The 24,686-nt window shown below is 41.2% G+C and overlaps 1 protein-coding gene across 1 annotated transcript in view; it reads left to right on the top strand.

Annotated features, from left to right (window-relative positions):
• PEX14 (peroxisomal biogenesis factor 14) overlaps positions 1-24,686 on the top strand; it is an 80,519-nt gene that overhangs the window by 5,857 nt on the left and 49,976 nt on the right. Inside the window, exon 2 of the mRNA XM_054222675.1 lies at positions 2,636-2,683. Coding sequence (XP_054078650.1) covers positions 2,636-2,683 — 48 coding nt within the window. The remainder of the gene's footprint in view (positions 1-2,635; positions 2,684-24,686) is intronic.

Below are 24,686 nucleotides of genomic sequence, written 5' to 3'. Positions count from 1 at the left end.
TGGTGATGATGCTTACCCGTGGAAGCAGCTAAGTTGCAGTATGTTTGAGTTTCTGGCACCCTCTTGTGGTAAATAGTTATTTTTATCTTTTTTTTTTTTTTTTTGCATATTTTGTAGATGGGAAAAAAAATCTTGAGATACTTTGAAGGGGCATAAAAGTGATGAATGCAACTGGAGGACAAAAGGTCACTTAAGGACTTTTATGCAATCACTTGAAAATTTTATCTTTCCCTATACTCTATGAATAGTATCCCTGAGCCTCAAAACTTGTCTTCATTACTAATAAAACTGCATTTTTTTTTTTACCATTGAGGTAACCCGTGTGTGTCACCTCTCCTAAGATTAAAAAAACAGAGCAAAGACAATATGATTTAGACCATCTCAACATCCTGTGAGTCCCATTTGAAAGTAGATGGTTGACCAAGATAAATTTATTTTACAGTAAAACTTAGGTGCCTCTACCTTGGGAGAGCTGATGTGTGCTAGTTACACAGAGATCAAACTGCTTTTTTTTTTTTTTTTTTTTTTTTGGCGGAGAAGAAAAGCCCAAAGAGTAAAACATGGGACTATGCTAAAATGTTCTGCCTGTTCTTGATTAGTAAGTGAACATGAGCAAAACTGCAGGTGAGCTTGGAGGGTGGAAACTCCTGATTGTTAAGTCTAGTTCAGTCTTTGGCTTGCTGTCCAGCTTTAATCAAACAGTTTCACCTTTCTCCTGTGTACCACCCTTTCCTAGTGTACAAGGTAAGGTGGTCAGCATCTGCCCTAAAACTATGTCTCTTAATTATGTGTGGGGAAACAAGGAATGGTACTGGTGTTGTGAGATTGAGTGCAGCCCCAGCAAGTTTGCTGATGACACCAAGCTGTGTGGAGCGGTTGACATGCTGGAGGGAAGGGATGCCATCCAGAGAGACCTGGACAGGCCTGAGAGGTGGGCCCACATGAACCCTATGAAGTTCAACATGGCCAAGTGCAAGGACCTGCACATGGGTCGGGGCAATCCCAAGCACAAATACAGGTTGGGTGGAGAATGGATGGAGAGCAGCCCTGAGGAGAAGGACTTGGGGGTGTTGGTTGCTGAGAAGCTCAACATGAGCCAGCAATGCATGCTTGCAGCCCAGAAAGCCAACTGCATCCTGGGCTGCATCGAAAGAAATACGGCCAGCAGATCGAGGGAGGTGATTCTCCCCCTCTGCTCCACTCTGGTGAGACTCCCCTGCAGTGCTACCTCCAGTTCTGGGGCCCCAACATAAGAAGGACGTGGACCTGCTGGAGCGAGTCCAGAGGAGGCCACAAAAATGCTCCAAGGGCCGGAGCCCCTCTGCTGTGAGGACAGGCTGAGAGAGATGGGTCTGCTCAGCCTGGAGAAGAGAAGGCTCTGGGGAGACCTTAGGGCTCCTTCCAGTCACAGAGTAACAGAATCACAGAATGGTGGGGGTTGGAAGGGACTTCTGGAGATGATCTAGTCTAACCCCCTGCCAGAGCAGGGTCACCTAGAGTAGGTTGCACAGGAAAGCGTCCAGGCAGGTTTTGAATATCTCCAGAGACGGAGACTCCACCACCTCTCTGGGCAGCCTGTGCCAATCCTGTGCTACCCTCAAAGTAAAGTCCCTAAAGGGGCTCCAGAAAAGCTGGGGAGGGACTCTGGAGCAGGGAGGGGAGTGACAGGATGAGGGGGAATGGTTTTAAAGTGAACGAGGGTAGATTTAGATGAGATATTAGGAATAAATTCTTTGCTGTGAGCCCGGTGAGTCCCTGGCCCAGGTTGCCCAGAGAAGCTGTGGCTGCCCCATCCCTGGAGGGGTTCAAGGCCAGGTTGGACAGGGCTTGGAGCAACCTGGTATGGTAGAAGGTGTCCCTGTCCATGGCAGGGGGGTTGGAACTAGATGGTCTTTAAGGACCATTCCAACTCTAACCATTCTATGATTGCTGACATATTGTGAGGTTTAGTTAAATCATAGTTGGTTTGAAATCTTTAGAAGAATAGTGTAGAAAGCAAAGGGTGCATTACTGGAATGTGGAAATGGGAGAGGCTCAGTGTCAAGTTTAGTCCTACAGAGGAGAAAGTGAACCATGGAATCCGAGCTAGGTACTTTTGGTACTTTGGGCTTCTGCAGCATTTCTTCCCTCTAGTATCACAAAATTCTTTGCGAGTGCCAAGTACTCATCAGGTCCCTTTGGAGAGGCAAGTTATTTTCCTAATTTCATATATGATGAAAATATCCTGTCTTATACCATGCAGTGTAACAAGTGTTGTCACTAAGAGTTTAGCAGAGGGAGTCCCAGTTTCATGCTGTGTTTGCTCACTGCACCATGTATTTCAGAATTTGAGTTAGGGGGAACGTTTCTTTCAAGACATCTCTCAGTAGTCTTTCTGGCTCTTAACTGCTGACTCCCTAAAACAAGTTCTGCAGATTCTGTGAATTCTGTTGTTTTAAATGGGGACTGCCGGAACTAATTTTCTTCTGTGATTCTGACCTTTTTGTCTTCTGTCCATCATAGAACTGCTACTGGTAGCAGAAACAGGTGTGTCTGCCTAAACCCTGCTTATAGGAAGAGTGGTCTTAACCGATAAGTATTTCTAATTGTGTCCGTCAGGTGGCAATGTAACCTCACTCTTCTTTTTGCTTTACAGGCTGGCTCCTGCCCTGCAACTGAAAATGCAGCATCTCGGGAGGCACTGGTAAGTTCTTTAGGAAGCAGCATGTAATTTCTTGTTGATAGTTGATAATATAATATACATGAGTTTTTCTCTTTCCGGCATCATTTTTCATCCATTTTTTTCTTTTTTTTTTTTTTTTTTTTTTTTACTAAGGAGCTGGTGCTTTGTGAAAAAGGTGTAAAGTGCCTTATGTTCCCCTGCTGCTGACCTCTGAATTCTGACCTTTAGCCATAACCTGTCTTTCTGGGGTTACACATGGATCACCTAGGCCACTGAGTTGTCCTTAAGCTCGGACTGCCTGTCCTAAGTGTGTGCAAGTATGCTCTTGATCAGTGCTTATTTAGAAAAGAGTCTGAAGAAAGACCTGTGCAGCATAATTTGAACTGAGATTCTTAGTGCTGTTGTCTAATTAAAAAAAAAAAACAACCGTCTGCTGTTCAGAGACCTCACTCAAGCTGTCTTTATTTTCAGATGCACTCAGAGTGAGCTTAGAAGTGTCTGGCAGCTGGCAGTGCAAGTGATCCAATGTTTTCACTCTAGAACTGTTTTGGAAAGAGCTCTGGGATTTTTTGTGTATGAAGATAACTAAGAGAACCCTGGTTTGTTTTTATTTTTATGGTGACGCAGAGTGGGAAGTGAGCCACCACTCTCTGGAGCTGCAGTATATGTTTTTTTACAACCTTATTTTTCTTTTTTTCATTCCCCTTAAGCCATCTATAACTCAGGCAAAACCTTGCCAAAATTCTTAGCCTATGTTATTGTCCTAAACATATAAATCTCTAATTGAGTTTCTTCTCTGGCTTTCATTTGGTGATCATAGTGAATACAAGCTGTTTGCAATGAGAAGACTCAAGTACTTTCCATAATGGTGTGGCACTGGCCACATCAAAGTATTTTGACCTTCTCTTATTGGGGAATGCAGGAGATGATTTCCAAAGGAGGGTGATGTGAGTAAAGACTGTGAACTGGGAAGGGTCAGTAAAGTGCATCTAATGAAAGGGCTGTTTGTGAATTCTGTTAAGCTCTGCAGTGACAATCTCTCTAGTCTAGTAACGCTGTGCCATCCTTTAATGCATAGACATCTGTATGTGAGACTACCTGAAGCTGCTACTGACACTCTGTGCTTTGTGATAGAGTTGGTGGTTTGTTTTTTTGGGTCTGGTTCCCCCCCTGCCCCTTAAGAAGGTCATAGCAGGCAGCAGATCATCACAGCCTGTGCTGGTTGACAGTTTGTTCTCTTTCGCAAGGCAGATTCTAACATTACCTTTGATTTAATTAATTTCTTACTGTATATGCAACTGAAGATTGATCAGAGGAAGCACACAGCAGTTGTGTATCTTTCTGTATAGGTGTGTATTCCTACCACATAAAATATTTATAAATTTAAAGAACTCCAACATAGACTTTACTCTCACAATGGTGAGTCTTGCATGTGAGCTAATTAGAGTCCTTTAAAAGGTGGAAGTTTTCTCCATATTTTTTCTTTTTTTTTTTTTTTTTATATTAAACTCTCACAGTCTTTGTCACGTTTGCTTAGGAGTCATTATTGCTTCCAGCTGAGTATCTGTAGAAGGCTTATTAAATGAGCAGTTCAGTTCTGTGAGCCAGATGACCTAACTTCCACCACGCTACTGTGGCTTCTCTGTAGCCAGGATCATGCATGCTGCCTTCTAACGCACGCAGTAGATATTGGTCCTTAAAGCAGACTTGTAGGCACATGGCGCCGTGTCATAAAAATGTTTACGGAAACACCAGAACAAACCGTGGCATGAATCCAACAAATGGCTCTGTATGGGAAAGCCATGTGCTGACTTCAAATCTGGTGTTAAGCAGTTGAAGAAGAATTACAGAATCCAGAGGAGGGAGAAAAGAGTCTCATGACCAAATTCTGATCTGTACCGCCTCACCTTTTTTGACTTAATTGTTGACTGAAAGTACTCGGTGCTTCACAGGACTGAGACCTGTTTGGAACATATCAGTGGTGTTACGCACAAGTATGAGACAGCAGTAGAATTCAAACATCGTGCATTGTATCAGCAGATGTCATTATAGGCTCAAACTGGTTTTGTATTTATTGTATTTGTGATTCTGATGGGCACTGTATCCTGCAAGGTGCTAAATACCTTCTGCTCTGTGCTCAGTGGCACTGTCTTCTGTGTACTCTGTACCCCCACAACTTGCTGCTTTCAACAGGAATCCAGGAGAAGCAATGATTTCTAGTTGTTTGCAAGAGGGCTTCAGCATTCAGCAAGATCATGTAGCATGATGCAGCCTAACATATCATATGGTGTCCTGCATTTTGGGTCTTCAGAGCATACCTTGCTAAGGTTAATGGCCTTAGCGAGGCCTTCAGAATGGAGCCCTACAAACTCATGTCACAATCCTAATTGCTCTTTCTTCAACACACTTCTGATGTTTTGGACTGCCAAACTGGAGATAAGGGACTCCATGTCCATGCCATTAATCCCTTGGGTGATCCAGTGTCCTTACAATAAACTGTCCCAACTGAAAAATACTCCCTAATAAGAGGTCATTGTGTTATAGTACTGACAGTGGAGAATGAGTTGGAGGGGGATGGGAAAAGCTGTAATTTTTGCAGCAGAGAGCGGACACTCATTTCCCTAGCTGTCGGTCTTGGCCCATTAAAATTTGCCGTGTAGCTCCATAGTGGGAAGTGTAACCTTGTGTTAGCAGAGTGTCAGCATCTCGCTCTGCTGCTGTTTACAGCCACGTTTGTCATCGTCAGTGCAGGATCAGCTTCTCCTTGAGTCCAGCTTATCAGTGAACACTGCTGCATCCCTTTCTGCTTGTATGTGCAGCCGCTCTGATAATCCTTGGAACACTTGTGGAATAGGAATAGGTTTGTCTTTTTGCAACCACTCAAAGTCTTGGGGTGTGCAAAAGATGTAACTACATACGACAAAGGCCCTTTCTGTGTTAAAGTGTTAGAAAAATCCCCTTTTCTTCTCAAATCTTTGTTTCTTTGGTCTAATTTCTCTCTTTAGTGTAATTATGTTGTCTTTTCTGCTTCTCTTTTTAGCTTGTTTTGTCTCTCCCTAGAAGTGTCTTCTAGCTTTTTAACCATTCCATGCTGTTTTTCGGATGTTTTCAAGAACTTGAGTATGTTTGTTGTTGGCCTTTGCTTTCTGCCAAATCTGCTGCCGTCTAAATTACAGCTGTGAAGGTTATACATATGATTGCCCCTAACATGAGCCTGGGTTGTAGGAAAAACCTAAGGAAGTGGAATTTACAAGCAAGGCTTTTCCACATGCTGCTTGTTAGTTGTGTTTTGTTGTTTTGTTTTGTTTTTTCTGCCACAAAACATTCTCATTCCCATGCTGGTGCTTGGTATCTGGAAGAAGTACTAGTTGTAAATATACAAGTAGTGGTTGTAAATGTAAAACATACTCTTGGTTTCTCGCTTGATTTACAAAATCCCTGGATTATGTTATAAGGAGCAGGGTATTTTCTCTTGCAGGATTATTTAACTTTTCTTCTTTTATTTTTAGCATGTGCTCTTTCGTGTTTCTTGCTGCAGATGATAGGAGTTATCACTGAAACATGGACATTTTATTCCCTTTTTTACAGGCTGTCAAAAGGTACAAGGTAACAAGCATTACTGCTGCCTCTATAGCAATTAGCGTAGAGTTTGTTGGGATGTGCCCTTGTGGCTTTTCCCCACCCTTAGTTGAACTGATTTTCAAATTTTTAAGGATCATGATAATGACCAGAGTACTTCTAACACCCCTTTTTGTGCAAGCATCATAGGGTACACTGCAGACAATTATTGTGTTTAGGGAATATGTCCATGTTATCTCCATTTTCTAGAAAAGCTAATTGAGATATACAGGTTAATTGTTTAGCCAGGTTCACCCAGGAAGTTGGTGGCATAGATGCGGGACTTATACCTGCAGGACTGGTAAATGAGGTAATTTCTATTTCAGGGGCTTCATTCTGCCTCTTATGTCTTTGGAAAAGCCTCTAGCCTCGCATAGAATCATAGAATGGTTTGGGTGGGAAGGGACCTTAAAGATGATCTAGTTCCAACCCCCTGCCCTGGGCAGGGACACCTCCCACCAGCCCAGGTTGCTCCAAGCCCCGTCCAACCTGGCCTTGAACCCCTCCAGGGATGGGGCAGCCACAGCTTCTCTGGGCAACCTGGGCCAGGGGCTCACCGCCCTCACAGCAAAGAATTTATTCCTAATATCTCATCTAAATCTACCCTCATTCACTTTAAAACCATTCACTCTTGTCCGACATATGTTATACGTATTTTAAAAGTGATGGTGGTATACTGCTACTTTTTTATTTCATCCTTTTTCAGGTGATTGAGGAATAATGAAAAAAATGCAGAGCAGAAAAGAGACGACATTTCTATATCCATCGTGTATCCACTGGCACAAAGTCACATCAGCCAGTGTGTCTGTGCTGAACGCATTTGGCGTGTGTGTCTTTGCTTTCCTGAACCATCAGTTGAGATCTCAAATTGAAGCCATGATATTTGGGCTTGGTTATGGGCATATTTAGTTCCTCTATGGTTTTTGTGTTCAGTTGCTAGGTTTCCTTGGAGGTAAACTAGTAAAATTTGTGATATGTGTTTATAATGGATAAGACTTCTGAAACTGGAAACTGGACAGTTACTTACCCTTTTCTCAGCTGCCTGGATTTGGGCACTTGGCCTTCAGTGGCAGATAACAGAATTATTGAATCCTCTCTGTTTCATTCCCTCCTTTTAAACCTTATCTATTCTGTTAAGCATCCTCTTTAGTAGGCTATGGTTAAAAAGAATTTCATTTAGGTTTCTGAGGAAGGAGCTTTGTAATTGAGATTTTGAGTTTGACTACTTTTAGCTCTAAGTGGTGTAATTAGAAGTTGACGGAGCCTAACCTAACACTAACAATCCTGTTGTCTTTAACCATGTGAACAAAACCATGAGTGGGAATGAGGAAAAGTTACAGAACTGTGTCATAAGATTTGAGCGAGCTTGTTGGGGCTAATGTTAGTTAAGAGTACTCAGAATCCACTTTTAATGACCAAATCTTTGGGCACATTGAGAATCCATGTCCCTCTTCTTCTTACAGAGTAGTAGATATTTTTTCTGCCCTCTGAAACCCTACAGAAAATGAGATACATGGGGAATTTTTTGAAGATTCTCCTTTGCCTGAAATTGTTGTTTGAAATGAAGACAAGAATGGTATTTTTACTGAAAAACCTCATACTTTGTTTCCTGGAACACATTCTTATGCTAGGGATACCATAGAGTATCCTTATCCTTTTTTTTGAAGTTCAAAGATCCTTGTCTAGATTTGTAGAAAAACGTTAATTTTTTCTTTTTTTCAGAAGGGCTTTCGATTCCAGAAATGATGTGAGGGAGTGGAGTGTACTGGAGGGACACTCCCCATCACGCTTTGGCTTTCCATTTTCCCACCCTGTATTGTTTAAGACAAGATTTATACCTATTTACTGTACAAATTTTCTGTCTGCCACAACGGGTTTTCGGAGTGGTGGCCTGCACTGAATGCTTCTCTAAAAGTAAATCTATCCAGAGGCGATTTCCAGACAGCCAGAGTCAGTAGGCAACTAACTTGTAGCCCCCAGCGAAACATTAGTCAGGATAATTTACCACTGTCAGCAGGGGAGAGAGAGAGACATCAGCGTTGTGACCTCTGCACAGGCAGTAACCCTAGTGCTGTGATAGTGCTTCAGTTTGTTGGGGGAGGTCCTGAATGTGTTGCTGTGGATTCCCAGTGATGGACAATAATTCCATCAGGCTGTGGAGGACAATTGCTGTGCAGATTTCAGTTTTATTGGGCGTGGAACAGGGAGCCAGAGGCGTGCGACTGCCATGAACAACATCCTTTGGTTTGCTGTAAAGAGAATTGTATATTTACTAAGCAGACTTCTCTTGTGTTTGACCCTCTGATAAATTTGAGATTATCCGGTTTTTGCCTGTTTTTGTCTCTCACTTCTCTGTGTTCATTGACTTCTTTTGGTGTTCATCTAAAATGTACTTGCTTAATCTGTCAATGCCTTTTACTCTGTGGATTTAGACAAATATATTAACATGTGCAAAACATGCAGATCCAAATATACTTACTGAGCATAGTTAAAGGAACACAGTCGTGTCAAGTTAAATTGCCTGTCTGAGGTCAGTGGGAAACCTTTCTTGGAATTCCGTTCAGTCCCAAATTTAGAAGAGGGTGGACCATAATAGTTTGGGATATAACTTCTGTTGTACTACTATATGTTAATGTATGAAAGCTAGAAACTTGCAGTAGTTACATGCCAAAGAAGGTTAAGACTCTATCAGACTGTACAAAATGTAATAATGGCTTTGCCTGTCCCTAAGAGCTTACAGGTTAAACAACACTTTAGAGCCAGTGGGTGAGGCAGCATAACAGCTAGGGTAGGTACAGTCATTTTCTATTACTAACAGTGTGGTGAGTTAGCAGCTTATAATCTTTTCTGTGCATTTGTGCAGAAGAGGGCTCTGAAAGCAATTCCTACTTGCTTTTCAGACAAACCAATATTACTGGTCAGAAGACTTTTAAGATGGTTTTAAAATAGTTGTAATACTCTTAAGTTGTTCTTTAAAAAACATGCAAGGAAATTAAAATACTAGGAGTTAGGTTAGAATCTTTTTTAACATTAGGTATGACTTGTCTTCCAGAGATCCTAGATCTCACAGAAGGTAAAATGGAAGCTACAGCGCTTTGTGACATTGGAAAAAAAACACTGGTGCCTAGTTAGCAAATACTTAACATTACTTGGTATTTTGGCCTTGAGAAAAATGAATTTAATTTTTTTGTTTATGTTCATGTGATGTTTTGGAGGTCTAAACATGCTACACCTACAGTTTTTTACAGACCATGGCCTGCTTTGCTGTCAGCTGGCAGTGCTGCATCGGTTGGCAGCCCAGCTCTCTGGCTGGTCAGGGGGATTGGGAGCACTTTGCTGTGTGCATCCCAGCTGCTGGAAAGGGTACCTATTAATTTCAAACAGGTGATGGCACACAGCAAAGAGATGCCTGCATAGTGTGCACTTCGGTAATGATGGGTTATGGGATCAAGGTGAGATAATAGTATCATTTCAGCTACATGTGTGTGTAAAACATGCTATGTGCAGAACCAACTTATAGAGGGCAGCAATTGCCTACAGTTCTTTCTGCCTAGGGAGAGAAGGGACCAGCTTAAGAACTTCACAGGACTGTCTGGCTTTTTAGCTTCTTAAAATAACTTTATGCAGGAGGCTTGTTCCTTGGAGTGCCTCTTGACTCCACATTATTAAATTCCTAACCTGGAAAGTATTGCTGGAGATTCTTAATTCCTCTTCTACCTCTAATACCACTGAGCAGTTGAACTCCTTTTGCCCATACCTACATGCTGCCTGTGTCATTGTTACTGCAATCAAAAAGAGTCTAGCGACAGCTCGTGGTCCTTACAAGATTATAACTGCCTACATGTGATAGCTTTCTTCACTTCTCGGCTTCCTCCTGTTTTCACCTGGGAGATCATGCTGTAAGAAAAAATTTGCAATGTCTATAGCATCTTTGTTGTGCCTCAGAGCAAAGGATGTGTTGCATCTTCATCATGTTGTAAAGTAAGGTAGCTGGGGCACAAAAGGCAGAATGTTTTATTCAAGAACTTGAAAGAACTTTCCCCAGCTTTGGCGCACCGGGATGCATCCTTCTGATATTTCTGACGCCCGCACCTCCAGAACCAAGATTTGCCAAACTAGGAAGTTGAGAGTTGGTATGATTCTTGGATTTGGAGTTCCTAACCAGGAGTTTACTGGAGAACAGACTGTCCCTGCTTTTCATGTTTCTTGTATTTCTCTGTATGTCACTTACATTGCAAATTCCTCCAAACATCTTAATAGTTTTGCTTGTTTGTTTTGGTTTTGTTTGTATGTCTACATAGCTCTTCTCCTTGTTACAACTGAACAGACCTTGTCCTCTTCCCAGTTGTGATTCCATAACACACCACTGCTACTTTGACAGTTGCCTTTCTGGAAAAGTAACAATGAAAATATGCATGGCTTTTTAGTAAAAGGATTTTACAGCTGGAGAGGAGCAAGAGAGGTAGTTTCATATCATCAACCACACTCACAATATGCCCCACTTTTTTACACTGTCTGTTTTATCTTTTGATGAGAGAAGGATTTTCCTCTGCTGTCAACTTCTTAGTGTTTTGTCAAGCACCTGAATGATGGTATTCCTTGGGATACAGTTCTACAGCAGAGTACATCTTGCTGGAATGGAGTTTCCCTGCTATACACTGAGGATTTCCTGTGTCTTCCTTCCAGCTTGCTTCTCCTGTTTGTTTTGTGTGCCACCCTAAGTGATTCCTTTCCTCCTTAAGCATCTGCACCCTTCAGATGTTTGCAGACAGTTATCACATCATTTCTCCTTTCCCCCACCCCCATCCTGGTCTCTTAGCCAAGCTCTACATATTTAGCTCATTTAATCTTTCCTCATAAGTCAAGCCCGTAATTGACAGCTCTGACACGAAGAGTCGCATTGGTTACACATGCTGCCAACAGGATATAAATACTTTCTGTGCAGTGATTGAGAATTACAGTCAAGACTGAGACGAGCCCCCCCCCCCCCGACACTGTGTTTTTGACAACCCCTTTCTCAACATCAGGTTGCTGCAATCCCATAAAGATGGACTTCGTTCTCGCTCTAATGGTCAGCTACCAAGCACACACTATGGTTCAAAGTAGTGGTATCAGGACACTTGGGAAATTGGGTACAGAAGCCCCATGGGATTCCAGTCTGATCCAAATTTTTCAGAGGTGGTGTTCTTCTCTGTGCTTCTCTTGCCAGGCATGCAGGCGCCTCAGGCTGCTGATGGTCATTGCTCCTGGGAAAGCAGAGCTGAGCTCTGTGCAGCCCAGTTTGCCTCCTGAAGGGAATGGGTCTTGCTATGCACATGCAGAACGGATGAGGTGTTGCAACCAGTACCCCATGCGCGTGTGTTTATGCACTGCCATCAGGAGGCTCACAGCACTGGTGCTGGCAGGGATCTGTTGTGCAGATACTCCTGGCACTGACGTTCTCTGCGGTCTCTGCCAAGAGGAAGCTAAGGATTCTATTGATCCAATTGGCATAGCTGTGAACAAGTTCAGGGTTCTTGCTTATACATGTAGAATCTGGGAAGAGGCTTTTAGTCTTACCCAGAAAGGTATTGCATTGGAGGAGGAGGTAACTGCTGCATATCCATGTGTTGGTACATACAGACCTGTTTCCAGCTAAACATATTTGGAGGTTGCTTTAGATTGCTTGTCTCCTCATGTTTGTTGCATTCTCTTGAAGAAGATAGGTGCAGCTAACAAAAGTTGAGGAACTGGTAAATTAATCGTCTGGCTTCTAATGTTATATTCTGTGAAGTTTCATATGATACAGCTACCCCAGCGGGGCTAGTTCACAAACATTACATGTATTATTGCAAAGCATGCAACATAAAGAGAGCATTTATGAAAGGGAATATCAGAGGAAACATTATAGCAGGGACCTTTATAGCCTTTCCATTATTATGGTTTAAATCTTGACATGGTCTTTATTTGCAATGACACTGGGACCAGTAAAGAAGTGTTTTTTCTCTTCCCCTCCCCTCCCCTTTCTCCTGTCTCCTTTTCATTCTTTTCTTCCACATCCTGTTCTGAAGCTGTGGTGCAGAGATACAAATCGTTAAACATGCAAGTAGTCAGAGAGCCAGGTTTCAGTTTGTGTGGAATCAGCCCCTTTTGACTCAGAAGTTGCAAACCAGATGACTCACTGTGATGCATGTTTGTTGTTTTTAATAACTGTCATTTTGCAAAATATGGTCAAAGCTTCAAACCATGACTTCTGGAGTAGGGGTGGTGTGTATTTATTTTTAATTTGGGAGGCTATATAAGCTGGAATGTGTTTGTAGCTGCAGTCTTCACTTAAAATCTGAGAGAAAGTAAATTAAAGCATTGACAATGTGAAAGATTTTAGAGATAATTTTTTCCTGTTACCTGAAAAAAAAATTATTTTCTTGATCAATTACTTGAAAAGGCTCCAGGTGCCAAACATCTGGTGGGATTGTAGGCCCCTGGTTTGTGTTTATGTTTTTTTAATATATACCCAAAGGGACAGGTTTCTTAAAAAGAAAGCAGGCAGATGTTTTTCATTTGTGGAGTTTTAAAGAATAAATGCCATTCCTACTTTATCATTCCAATTTCTAACAAAATTGTCATCTATCTCCTTTCTAAGAAGCTCCATTTACGAAGAAGCTAGCAAATGTAATATTTTAGTGGCAGAATTCTGTATCAATAAAATCTCATAGCAGTATGGAAAATATGAAAATATCTACACATTTAATTTTCTAGAGATTTATTACTGCTTGTACACCGGTTTGTAAACTATAAGCTCAGTATTAAGTGCGTTATGAGTTTTTTGTGTTTTACTTTCTAATTTGCCTCAAGAAGCATTGTTTTAATTTGTCTAAGTTCAACAGGTTTGTTTTGTGTGTCAGTTAATTTTCACTGTAAATCTACAGCCACTCCATCACAGAAGAACGGAGGTATACCAGTATAAAATCTATATATGTGAGAGCAGAATTTGACCCTATATATAAAAACTGTATGTAAGTGGCTTATGACAGAATTCATGGTGGTCGGTCATGGATTTTCCTCCAGTTCATTTTTCAGATTTGGGTGCTTTGTAACCATTTCTATCATGATTTATATTACAGTCTTTTGCAATTGCGATTGCAAACTGAAGTGCTGTGGTATAGTCCAAGGGAGATAGACACCTAGCCTACCTTAGCCTATTGCTTCTTGTTAGAGGGTAAAAAAGCAGCTACTGATTTAAAGCGAGAAAGTTCAAGTTCGGGCTCTGCTTTGAGACTGAGATGGGGCATCTCTCTAATGTTAAAAGTGCTAGAAAAAGCATATTGCATTTACTCTGACGAAATATGGATATATGTGCTGGCTGCTTCTGGACAGCTGTGATCCACCTGATTCGTTATTCTGATCAGGAAAGAAATAGGTTTTGGTCTTTATTTTTTAAAGTGAATGTAATTGCTTGTGAAAGATAGTGAAGTGATGGCTTTGGAGGCTTAAATCGGCTTCTCACAAAACTTAAACTGCAAGCTGTGATAGCAGCATTGCAGGATTCCCCACCAGCATGGTATGGAAGGGACCCGACTCGTCCCCCAAGAGACAGAGGAGAATTCAGTCTCTAGCCCATTTGATGCTTGACTTCCCTCTGAAGCTGCCAAGAAGGATGCCAATTTTTCCATTTAGCTGACTATTGTATAGACCTTAAAAGGGAAGGTTTTAATGCAGTTGGCTGCGATATAGACTGTTAAAGGGAAGTTATTTATTTTAACTGGCTGCTGTATGGATTATTACAAGGGCATTCTTTTAGCTGCAGCTGCTATATTGACTAGTGAATGTGCCGGGCTGTATTGCTAGTAGCTGTCATATTGACTGTTACAGAAAAGATCTGTATTTAAGCCATAACACTGCACTGGGATCTCCCAGGCAGGATATTAATGCTAATTCATCTGCTCACCCCCTGCTGTGAGTGTTATTTGTTTAAATCTGTAGAATCCCACAGCGCATTTATATCCTCGCTAGAGTGAGCTCCGCTCCCTGTAATTATTTAACATTATATGCTGATATAAATTGTAACAGTTAAAGAATGGTAATGAGTAGCAAAAAAACACAAACTTAACCTTAGAAATGGCAGAGTCAGCTCTTAAAACAACAGCCAGCAACTTTCACTGTTCTCTGTCTTTTCCCAAGTCCATATGCACAATATTGTGCATACATTATGTGTGTGCGTGTGTGTTCATGCTCGCACTGGCAACTGTGCCAGGCAAGGCTGTAATTATGCAGAATGTACTGTGAAACTTATGCACACACTCATAATTACACACAGTGCCTACGTACGGCAAGTTTTATCTCTCTGCAGTTCAGCTTCTTGATGAGTGATTCTGATAGGTGATTTGAGTTGGGGCTACTGTACTGGCAGAGGAAATGGAGCCCCTGGATTCTTCTTGCAGGGAACACGTGTCCGAAGGTTAAGCTGAAAGCCATCGGGTGTCACTGTTGCTCTGTGTAAGCTCAGCTGGCAGTGGATTTGTCTGGCAGTAAAAACTGGACTTTGAAAGTAGTATTTTTGGCTCTAAACATCTAAGGCATTTACACATAATTTATATATAAAGTGCATGTCCATACAATGCCATTTATGTGTGGGTGGAGTGAGCGGAGGTAGCTCTATTGTGTGTTAGCTGAATTTTTTCGCTGTTTCTGTTGCCTATTGTAGCATTCTTGTCCCAAACTGGCACACAAGATGGCCAGCTACTGCTGAATGCTGTTGAATTCTGCTCTAGAAGTGACTGTGGTTCCGCAGTGGAGGTGAGGAGGTGACCCGATTCCTGTATATAATTTGCCTGTGAACATTAAGCTGTGGGCAAATTTTTGGTTTTATGATGTGTGCAACCGTGGTGTAGAAACAACAAAATTATATTCAGTTTAGATTTTTGAAGAGCTTTGGAGCCTACTGGGCTTAAAAGGTACTGTAGAAGTTTTTTAACTGTAGTATGTGTGTCAAAGCTCGTTGAAAAAACACGTTTGCATTAAAAGTTTATCAATAGCATAAGAAAACTTTCACTGACTTAAAATGGAGATTACAGAGAAAAGCTGTGTAAATAGCAAAGAAAATTTATTTTAAAAAGACTTGTTTGTAGTCTCTGTCCCTTCTGATTTTAGGTAGGGAGTAAAAGCTGGCGTAAGAGGAGCTGAGCTTGTACTTGATTTGCAGAGTAGCGTGATGGTCGGTTGGGCTGCGTTGGCAGCATGGACCTGTGCCAGACTTCACCACAATTCATACTGTGTCAGTTTAATAAATGCACTACTTAAATTATGAAATTACAAAAGAAAAAAGAGAATGCACTTATTCAGACTCTTAATACATTAAAAATAAGGCATTAAAACACTGCCTTTTTTTTTCCCTTCCAGAATCAATAATGAACAGGAAGGGTTGTAGACATTAACAGTCATGGACGTTCAAACTCTTATACATAAATTATCTTAGAAAAATGCACATAAGACTTGAATAATGTAAATACATTAATGCATTTAATAATTTAAACATTAAAGCGCATTCAGGAATTCGTGGCAGAAGCTGTTCTGAGATAAGGAACGGTCCTGGAAGTTGTGTGTCCCAAGATCGATGGCTGGTTTCTCCTTGAGAAAACTCTCTGGGGAAGTCAAGCTGTGCAACTAGAGTGACCGCTTGTCCTAAGAAATCCCAGGACATTAGCCAGCTCTTTTGCTTTTCACCTATCATTCTCTCTCCACCACATGCATGACCACATACATAGAGAATATCTCATGGTCCAGAAAAGGCCAGTGTGCATTTTGCCATTTATTTTTCACATGTGTGCTGCAGTTTGTCTATAAATCAGGTGAAACAGCTGAATGGAAGTGTCTTGGCTAAAGGTAACATACCACTAAATGCTAAAGAAACTGCCTGCAAGAGGTTCCATGGTACCGTGCAGGGTAGGAAGAACTGTTCAGACAGTATCTGGACTCTGGTCTACCAGTTCTCCTGGGAAACAGGAACATGGAGTCTTAACTACGAACAGTGAAATGGGAATCTTCTTCTAGGGCATCACATGGACCTGTAATTTAGACTCCATCCTAGCTGTTGGGAAGACAGTGTCAGTAGGAGAGAGTGAGGCTTAGGAAAATAGCGTGCTCCTGGAATCACAAGGTTGGCTCCAGTGTAATGACAAATAAGGGGTTTTATTCTGTTCTTGCCTCTCTGCCCTTTGGATTGAAGCACCTTCAGCACTGTAGCAGCACCTAACTGGCACACCAAGGCCCCCTTCGTGCAAGGCATTTTCCTGAGGATTTTGGGCTGTGACCTTTTTGCTGCTGTAATTAAGTTTGAAAGGTGTCATATCAACCCCTTGTGCTGTTTCTCCTTGCTTCATAGCCTTGCTTTCTTTGCCTCTTCTGCAGGCAGGTTCTTTGGAGATCACTTGCACCCTACAGACCCACTAACAAAGTGGTATAAGGTATCCTGCTTAGGCCTGGATACCGGTGGAACTAATGATGGAACTAATAAAAAAGAGCTTAGTCTGATCCCAAAGGGAGAAGAGTTGGGTTGGTTAATTAAAGGAGCCTGGCACAGGGCACCTAGTAATTATAGGTGCAAGAAGTCTGAATTTGAAGAGGACTGTGCAGCTGGAGAAGGATAGGGAGGCACCCAGAACTCTACAGTCTGTGGGCAAGAATGCAGCAAAACCAGATCTGGAAATCAGACTCTGGCAGAATTCCTTGGTGAATTCTTATTTATTCCATTTTTTAATGAGGACCTGAATCTCTCCTTATGCATTTATGGTTTTGCATGCACATGCGTATGTACAATTCCAGTTACACCCTATGGCTGGGAGGGTGATTTTATTAAAGACCAGAAGATTGAGAGACAGATGTTTTAAGAGACACAGGCTTAGCCCTATAGTAGTTTGGAATAATTAATGCTGACTGCTGCATTGGTTGTATTATCGGTGCTGCTGGGTCTTTATCGCAAGCATCATCTCAACACCCATGAGTCTGTATCACTGTAGGGCAGAGCTTTTGAAAGCAAAGGGGCTGAGGCCACCAGGACTTGCTGGGAAATTGTTCCTAAACTCTTATGTAGGTGTGGGGTGGGGAACGATGCTATGTCATCACATCAGTGCTATGTCTCTTTATAGTTAAGTTCCTTAAAGCAGTGTTTCTCAAACTTAGGTTATAACCCCCAAAGGGATGCAAAAGCCTTCAAAGGCAGTCACAAAGTCACTAGCCAGTAAGCAGCTTTCTACTTGTAATTGCTATTAGGAGTTCTGTTCCTCCTAGTTTGAAGAGTTAGCATTTATTCCAGTAACTCTCATTTTCCTGAAGGAACTTGCTGCCATCTCAGCTGAGGAATGTGGGATGAGCCACCACAACGGATGCGTGCAAAAGGGAGTCAAGCTTGCATAAAGTTTGAGAAGCAATGCTTTAGCAAATTTTATTTTCCAGGGACAAGCTCTGCAAATCTTCCCCAAAATGGATCTATTAACTTTACCTGATGAAAGATAAATACAGTTATTTTGTCCCCAGTGGATTTCTCAGTAGGGCCCATCTGGGGAAGGTAGGACTGTCTGTGCAAAAATGTATTGTTTGTTTTAGTGCTCAGGACTAAATAATGAGGCAAGGAAACTGTAGCTCTTACTCTACCCTTATGGCTGACGTGCTGTATACTGGTAGGTGGATCACACTAGAAAATGAAACACTAGTTCTAAGGGATTTCAGCTCAAAACATGAAAAGCACCAGTTTTGTCAAACTGTAGGAGAAGATGATCCACAGAAGAAAACTGCTTTGAGGCTTTGACCTGTGTAGTGACTATATGTATGTGCTCCTTGGCTGTCATAAGTGTCAAATAAAAAAATGTTAACTTGAGACACTTTTTCTTATTTTATGATGCAATGGACTAGGGGAATGCTCATAGTAATTTTTTTCCAGTTCAGGTGACCTTATAGATTCTGATCACCTGTACAAAGCCAGAGCTGAATGCCCTCAATTTTTCCATCTCAAGCAGGCAGTTCCCCTGTATACATGGAATAAATTTTAAGCCTCCCACACCTGAAAGGGAGAAGCATCGCTGGTGGTAGAAAAGAGGTGTGTCTGTTGCATGTGGGAAGCTCCTGCAGGGGATTTTTCATAATTCAGGGCCTGTTGAGGAGAGGACTTGAGTGATGGGATGCTCTGGACGTGGCCTGCAGGGAAAACAGAGGAGTGGGTGGGGATCTCCCTAGGCTCTCATGGCTTAACGGCCACATTTAGCTGGATTTTAGAGGCATAAGCATTTATAGTAAATTCTACTGCTATATCACAGCCGCTTTCTGCTTTTCTAGCTTTTGTCTCCATGGGGGTGTTCCATGCTTTATCCCATTAGACAGCCTGAACTTTTTCTCCTACTTATAGGATTACATGGGGCAGAGATGTAAGAAGAAAGGGAATCTTGCCACTACTCCACCTCTTTATCTCTCTAACTCCATGTATATCTCTCTGTCTGCTTTCTCAGAGGCCAAGCTTTCTGCCTTCCAAAACCTTGCTCTGAAATTGCTGATTCAAGCAGGTAGCAACTTTAGGGCTCCTTGCAGAATAAATGCCTCCTGCGTGCTCCCCTGGCACGGGGATTTCCTCTCTGATTTATCATGCTCAGGTCTGCTAATGTCCCTTGACTAAACTGGGCATGGTGTGATGGTGTGAAGGTCATTTTATATATGCCATATACATTTCTGGAGACATGATGGGAGGGTAGGACATCTAAAGCAGCATATCCTGCTGGGAAAAGGAGGAAGAAAAGGATAGTCTGGCTCTTCTTTTCACAGCCTCTTGTGGTGGGATGAAGGTTTTGACAGCCTAATTCAGCATTTAGAGAAAGAACCAAGCAGAAAGATTTCCCCCTCACCCACTCCTTGCAGCCCAGCTGTGACAAAATGACAGATAATTAACAAATCAAGACCTCCTATTAGCCTTGTCCCTGATGCATTAAAGCAGCTCCTATGTTGCATGTGTCCTTTAGCAAATGCCTGTACTTTATGGCTACAGAGTGAGGTAGGTAGATCACTTCAGAAAGGCAAAGGGTTCTCTAAGATGTCAATGCACAAATATTTCCAGGAATGGAAGAACTTATCTCTAAAAGAAAATGGTGGACAGCAGGTGGGAGAGTTGTACCATGACTGAATGGAAGCTACTCTAATGGTACAGTGTGTGTATGGAGGATCTTCTGGAATATAGAACTGAAAGGGATGTATGGAATTATTACTGAGTCTGTCTTGTTTTTACGGAAAATGACATAAGTTGAAGCAGCAATTGATAGGGCATTTTTTTTGACTGGGACTAACCAAGCCCGTAAAAATTACATGCCAGGAAATTTTGTTTGTGGTAGAAACAGATCTAATGTTAAGACCTTAATATTACATTGTGGGTAGTGTATGGTACCCTTTCCTTTCTGTCCTCAAGTTGTTGAAGCTGCATGCGTAAGCCCCAGTAAGCTGCCTTCTCTTTGCTTTAGCTCCACTCATTTGGAGAAGAATGAGGAAGAGTGTCAATATCCTTCTAGTTCAAGATGTTAAATAGACACAAGCCATTGGTTCAGCTTAACACATGTTAAAGGAGAGAGAGATATCTAATTGCATCAAAGCCACTCTTAAGTTCATGTATGTGAAGCCCATCAAGCTGAAAGCATCCAGACAGCATCTGCTGTTATCAAATCACTCTTGAGTCGAGCTAATTAAAATAGAGCTTCATTTTTCTGAACCATTGTTTGGCAGGAATTCGAAACAGGTCTAACCCAATTTCTGTGTGTTTATGAGCCTTTATTATATCAAAAGTACTTTTCTCTAAATGTACAGGGCAGTGTTAAATGAATTGATCCGCGCTGTATCACTGTAGATGCACTATGGACTTCCTAATGATTTCTCTTCTAGCTTTTTCCAGATATACCCCAGAAAGCTTGCTTTGTCCCTTATCGTGTCATCTTCTTTCTCTCTTTTCCTTTCTGTCTCACTCTCAAGAAAGTAAATGTCCTTGTATTTCTTTCTTTCATATCCTCCTCCTCCACTCTATTGGGATTTTTGTATTATTAAAACATTTACACATTTGCTGCCACATGCAAATGCAGAATAATAAACCAGGACTCTTTATACTCCAGACAGGAGCAGGAGGTCTCTCACCACTGATTCTTAGCCAGTACTCATCCCTGTTGATTACAGGGGATGGAGAGGAGGGGAATCTAAACATTGCTGTGTTGAATCCGTTTGATAGAGGATTTTTGTCCTTAATTTTTTATTTTAAACATTTTACATTTCAGTGTGCAAATCGTATGTATCACATTCCTCTTTATAATTTGCTACATACCAAGCACTAAAGTTAAAGAGATGTAGAAATTGCTCCCTGAAGACAGGTTGTACTCTTTGGCATCTAAAAGCTTATTCATGAATATTCTCTGTAGAAAGAGAATACCACATATAGGGCCAGTCAGTTCAGAACATCTGAGCGTCAGTAGCTGCCCAGTGAAACCGTGAAGTCAGGAAATAACTATTTTTCTGGTACCCGGTATAATCCAAAATGTTCATAGGATGTTCTTAAGTCTTAAATTTATTTCTGAGCAGTGGATTCATATTATAAAAAATGGAAGTTAAGGATTAGCATTAGCTAAAAGTCCTGACAGTGACCTGTCATGAAATCTCCCTAGAAGAGTAGTAAAAACTTTTGCACTTTTAAAAATAGTTGGATAAAATACAAATTCTTTCTGAAATATAAATATAAATGTACTTTACAGAAAGTTTAGTTCAAGGAACTTGCTTCTGTTCACTCAGTTAATTCACCTTGGAATGGAATTTAAGCGCATTTTATTTTGCACTTAATGCAGTCTATTCTGAATGTGTATGCTCAACTCCTCCGTGTAAAGCTTAAGAGCAGCACACATCAATTGATACCGGAAGCAAGTGTAACATTTTGCTATAAGCAAAACCGATGGGTAAAGTTCTATTAGATGTTCCCAAACTGATGAAGTATCACTGTCTCCTGTTCTGTGGTTTTAGAGAGCTGAAGAAAATTCTTACTCAGAAGTTTGGTCTTCTGTTCATTGACAGTGACTCTCTCCTGATTCCTCTTTTAATAAATTTAAGTGAATTTAATGCTGACAAAAAGCAGCAGAGTCACAGTATTAAGAAGGATAGAGCAGGGACATTGTACTGCTTTTTCTGTAAGTCTTGTAAGCAGACGTAATCTGAGGGCCCTACTGCTAAGGGCTTGACTAATCTCTTATTTTCTTATATATCTTATATAAGATTATTGTGTCATATATCTTATTTTCTGAGACCGTCAAGGTATACAGTGGGTACTTGTCTTTCCAGCAACTGTCTCATCAATATGGTCACTTTACCAGCCAAGGGACATTAGGCGATGGCTTTGAGAGAAGAATTTCCAGTAGAGCACAACAATAGAGGTAAATCCAGATATTCTTACATGCGAAAGTAATTCAAACAACATTTCTGCTCACATCACAGTGAGCACCGAACGAATGTGTCAGACTTAAGAATATCTTCATAGGCTTCTCAGCATTTCCTGCATATGCGATTGTTGCTGTAGTTGCTGCTGCGCAAAGAAGTTTGCCATTCTAGCAAGAAACACTCTTTCTTTTTTTTGCTTTGTAAAACAACAACAAAGTCAAGCATTTGGTCTAAGGATCCAAAAGCCCAGGAAATGCATCTCTAGGGCTCCTCGTCAATTTGGGACCTAATGAAATATAGAAAATACTCAATAAAAGCACCTTTATTACTTTAAATGTTTAAATGTGGAGTTTTTAGCCATCAGGTTAATGTTTTTGTATCATTTTTTGATTTGATTGTGAGCACTTTTCCAGGTATCTCTGCCACTTGAGCACTAATTGGATTTCCACAGATAAACGGTGCTAGCTGCAGCCCTTACATCACTGTGTTTTTACTTCATCATTATTTTATTTGTTTTTACTGTAAAGGTTAATAAATCTTGGTATGTTTAGAGTATGAAACAAGGCAGGCAGGCTAAGAACTACAACGTGAAGGGGTGAAGTTTTATATGCTGCTTTCCCAAGTCTGAGGGGTGGAGGGAGAAACAGTGTGCCCTTTGTGGTATTTCTAATGGGCTGCTGGGTATGTTAGTCAGCCAAGTAGCGATCCATAATCCTTAAGATAAAAAGCGTTGATCTCTCCACTAGTTCTCAGACAGAGCTGTAAGGCATTTGAATTGGGTTACCATTGATTTAAGGTGGGGAGAAGACTGAGTAGCGTGGGTCTGCTTAAAAAGAGATGTATGGGATTTATTTAACTTTATTTAATTTTTTAAAGAAAATTGGAAGCCTTTCAGTGCAAGTGCACCTGAGTTCCCTTTGGATTCTCAAGGAAGTTAATATAGAGCTTGCCAATATTTTAGGGAGGAACTAATTGAATGGCAGATTTTAGTAAAGTTTTAGGCTGCAAATAAATTTCCGTAAGAATTTATAAAGGTCCCAGACTTCTGCTGTCTCACCTGTTTGTTTAGGAAAGCATGTATTTTTTACCATTCTCGTGGTTTCCTGGAAAGCTGAGCTTGACTTCCTACCACAGTAGAGGTAACCTTTAGTTTCCAGCCACGAAGGCAGTGTGGAAGCCCTTTTTGGCCTAGCAGGATTGAAACTCGTGCATTTCAAACACTTACCCCCAGTTTTGGACTTTGTGGCTTAAGAGAAATTGATTGAGCAGCCTGTACTTGGGCCAAAGCAGCACTAAAGACTGAATCTGCTTTCTTGTGTTACAAAGACAGAAAAACTCCTTGTGGCTCCTATGGATCAGGTGCAGAGCCTTGGGAAAACTGCAGCGCTACAGACTCAAGCTTTCAGTTGTGCCCGTTCTCCGTAGCAACAATGGCCATTCTTACATTGGTGTTAATCCCTTGCTGTGGTACGGACCCAGATTTCAGAGAGATTCTTGATGCTTTCTGCAGCATTTATCAAGGAAATGGCTGCTTTCTTTTTTTTTCCTGAAGTGAGTAATTGTTTATTAATTTTTCAGCACGTAAAGAGTATAATTATAATAGTCCCTGACATATGCTGGCTGTGCCAGGGTTTAAGGAAAACAAAAAACAGTAGAAGTGCCATTTTGAACCTTGTCTGATTTTGTAGGCCTTCCTGGTTTGGACCCAAATTTCTGTGTAGAAACTAGGCTTGCGTATAACTCTCTATAGAACTAATTCTCTTGGACATTTTAACTCAGTTTAGGCTGGTGGGAATCTTACTCAAGTGTTTCAAGAGAGAGGAGCTGGTGATCAGTACATGTGACTTTTTTGGTACACACAGTGCTGTATCGGTTGAGCAGCATCCTGAATTTGTCCCGACACCTCTATGCTTTGTTTCTTTAAATAGTGGATGTAACATCCATGAAAAATGCCAAATTGACCCCAGGGGAAAATAAAGTGGACCCGTTGTTTGGTGAATATTTATGGCATGGACAGCTACAGTGGAAATGTTCCTCATGTTTGCCCTCATATTGTGTTTCACTCCTGTTGTAGAGGAAGCATCCTTAGAGTTGACAGGGAAGCCTGGTTGCTTTTGAGGCTGCTCATGCAAGTTCCTACATATGAAGGATAAATTCTGTGATGTGAGCTTCTTTCTGTTGTGAACTGGACAAAGACAAGGGACGCAGCTGCTTTCGAATCTATAAAATTATTCCACTTGCAATCCCCATAGACCAGGCAGCTCTGGCCAATCAGATTTCTTGCCCCTTGCTTAGTTTTTCCCTTAATGGGGCAATTAACAGCAGGAACAAAGTGCATGGTCTGCTCAGTCTTTATTATTATTTGTGTTATAATAAATGTCCAGGAGGCCAGTTGCAGACCAGCACCAGGCACTATGCAAATACAGAGTAAAAGGATGATTCTTGTCCCAAAGAGCTCTAAGTAAAATACTAAATTTACATGAAGGTCTTCCAGTGTTTTAAGTCCTTCTCCTTTTGCTATTACTTCCCAACTGCTGTGGTTTGCATGATTTATTGCGCAGCTGTCACAATTTCCAGCTTCTTTAATGTTTCCAACATGAAGCCTTTTGCTTGTTAGATTCTGGTGATCCGAGTAGTTTCCTCCAGTATCTCCTTATTCATTTGGTCATTCAGATCTTCCATGTAATAATGCCATTATAACCCCCTGAATTCACCCCTCATTGTTTGGGGTTTTATTGCTGCAAGGAAAACACTCAGTTTCTAATCTACGTTTCCCATGGATTAAGAATTCTATTAAATGGGGTTCTTGAAATAGCAGGTTCAAGGATTTTTCCTGTCCATTTGAGTCATTTCAGTCTAAAACATCTTTATGGCATCTTCCACAGATGGGTTCTAGTTTTGATCCTTTTGTGCTAAATCTAAACCATTGTATTACTAGTATTTTCCAGTCCCCTGACTGTGGAATTAGAAGGATCTAAGTGAGTCTAAACAA

This window comes from Rissa tridactyla, chromosome 16, assembly GCF_028500815.1.
Source record: "Rissa tridactyla isolate bRisTri1 chromosome 16, bRisTri1.patW.cur.20221130, whole genome shotgun sequence".
Classification (NCBI taxonomy): domain Eukaryota; kingdom Metazoa; phylum Chordata; class Aves; order Charadriiformes; family Laridae; genus Rissa; species Rissa tridactyla.
Note: the sequence above shows the minus strand (reverse complement) of the source record. Positions and strands in the feature narration are given on the sequence as shown.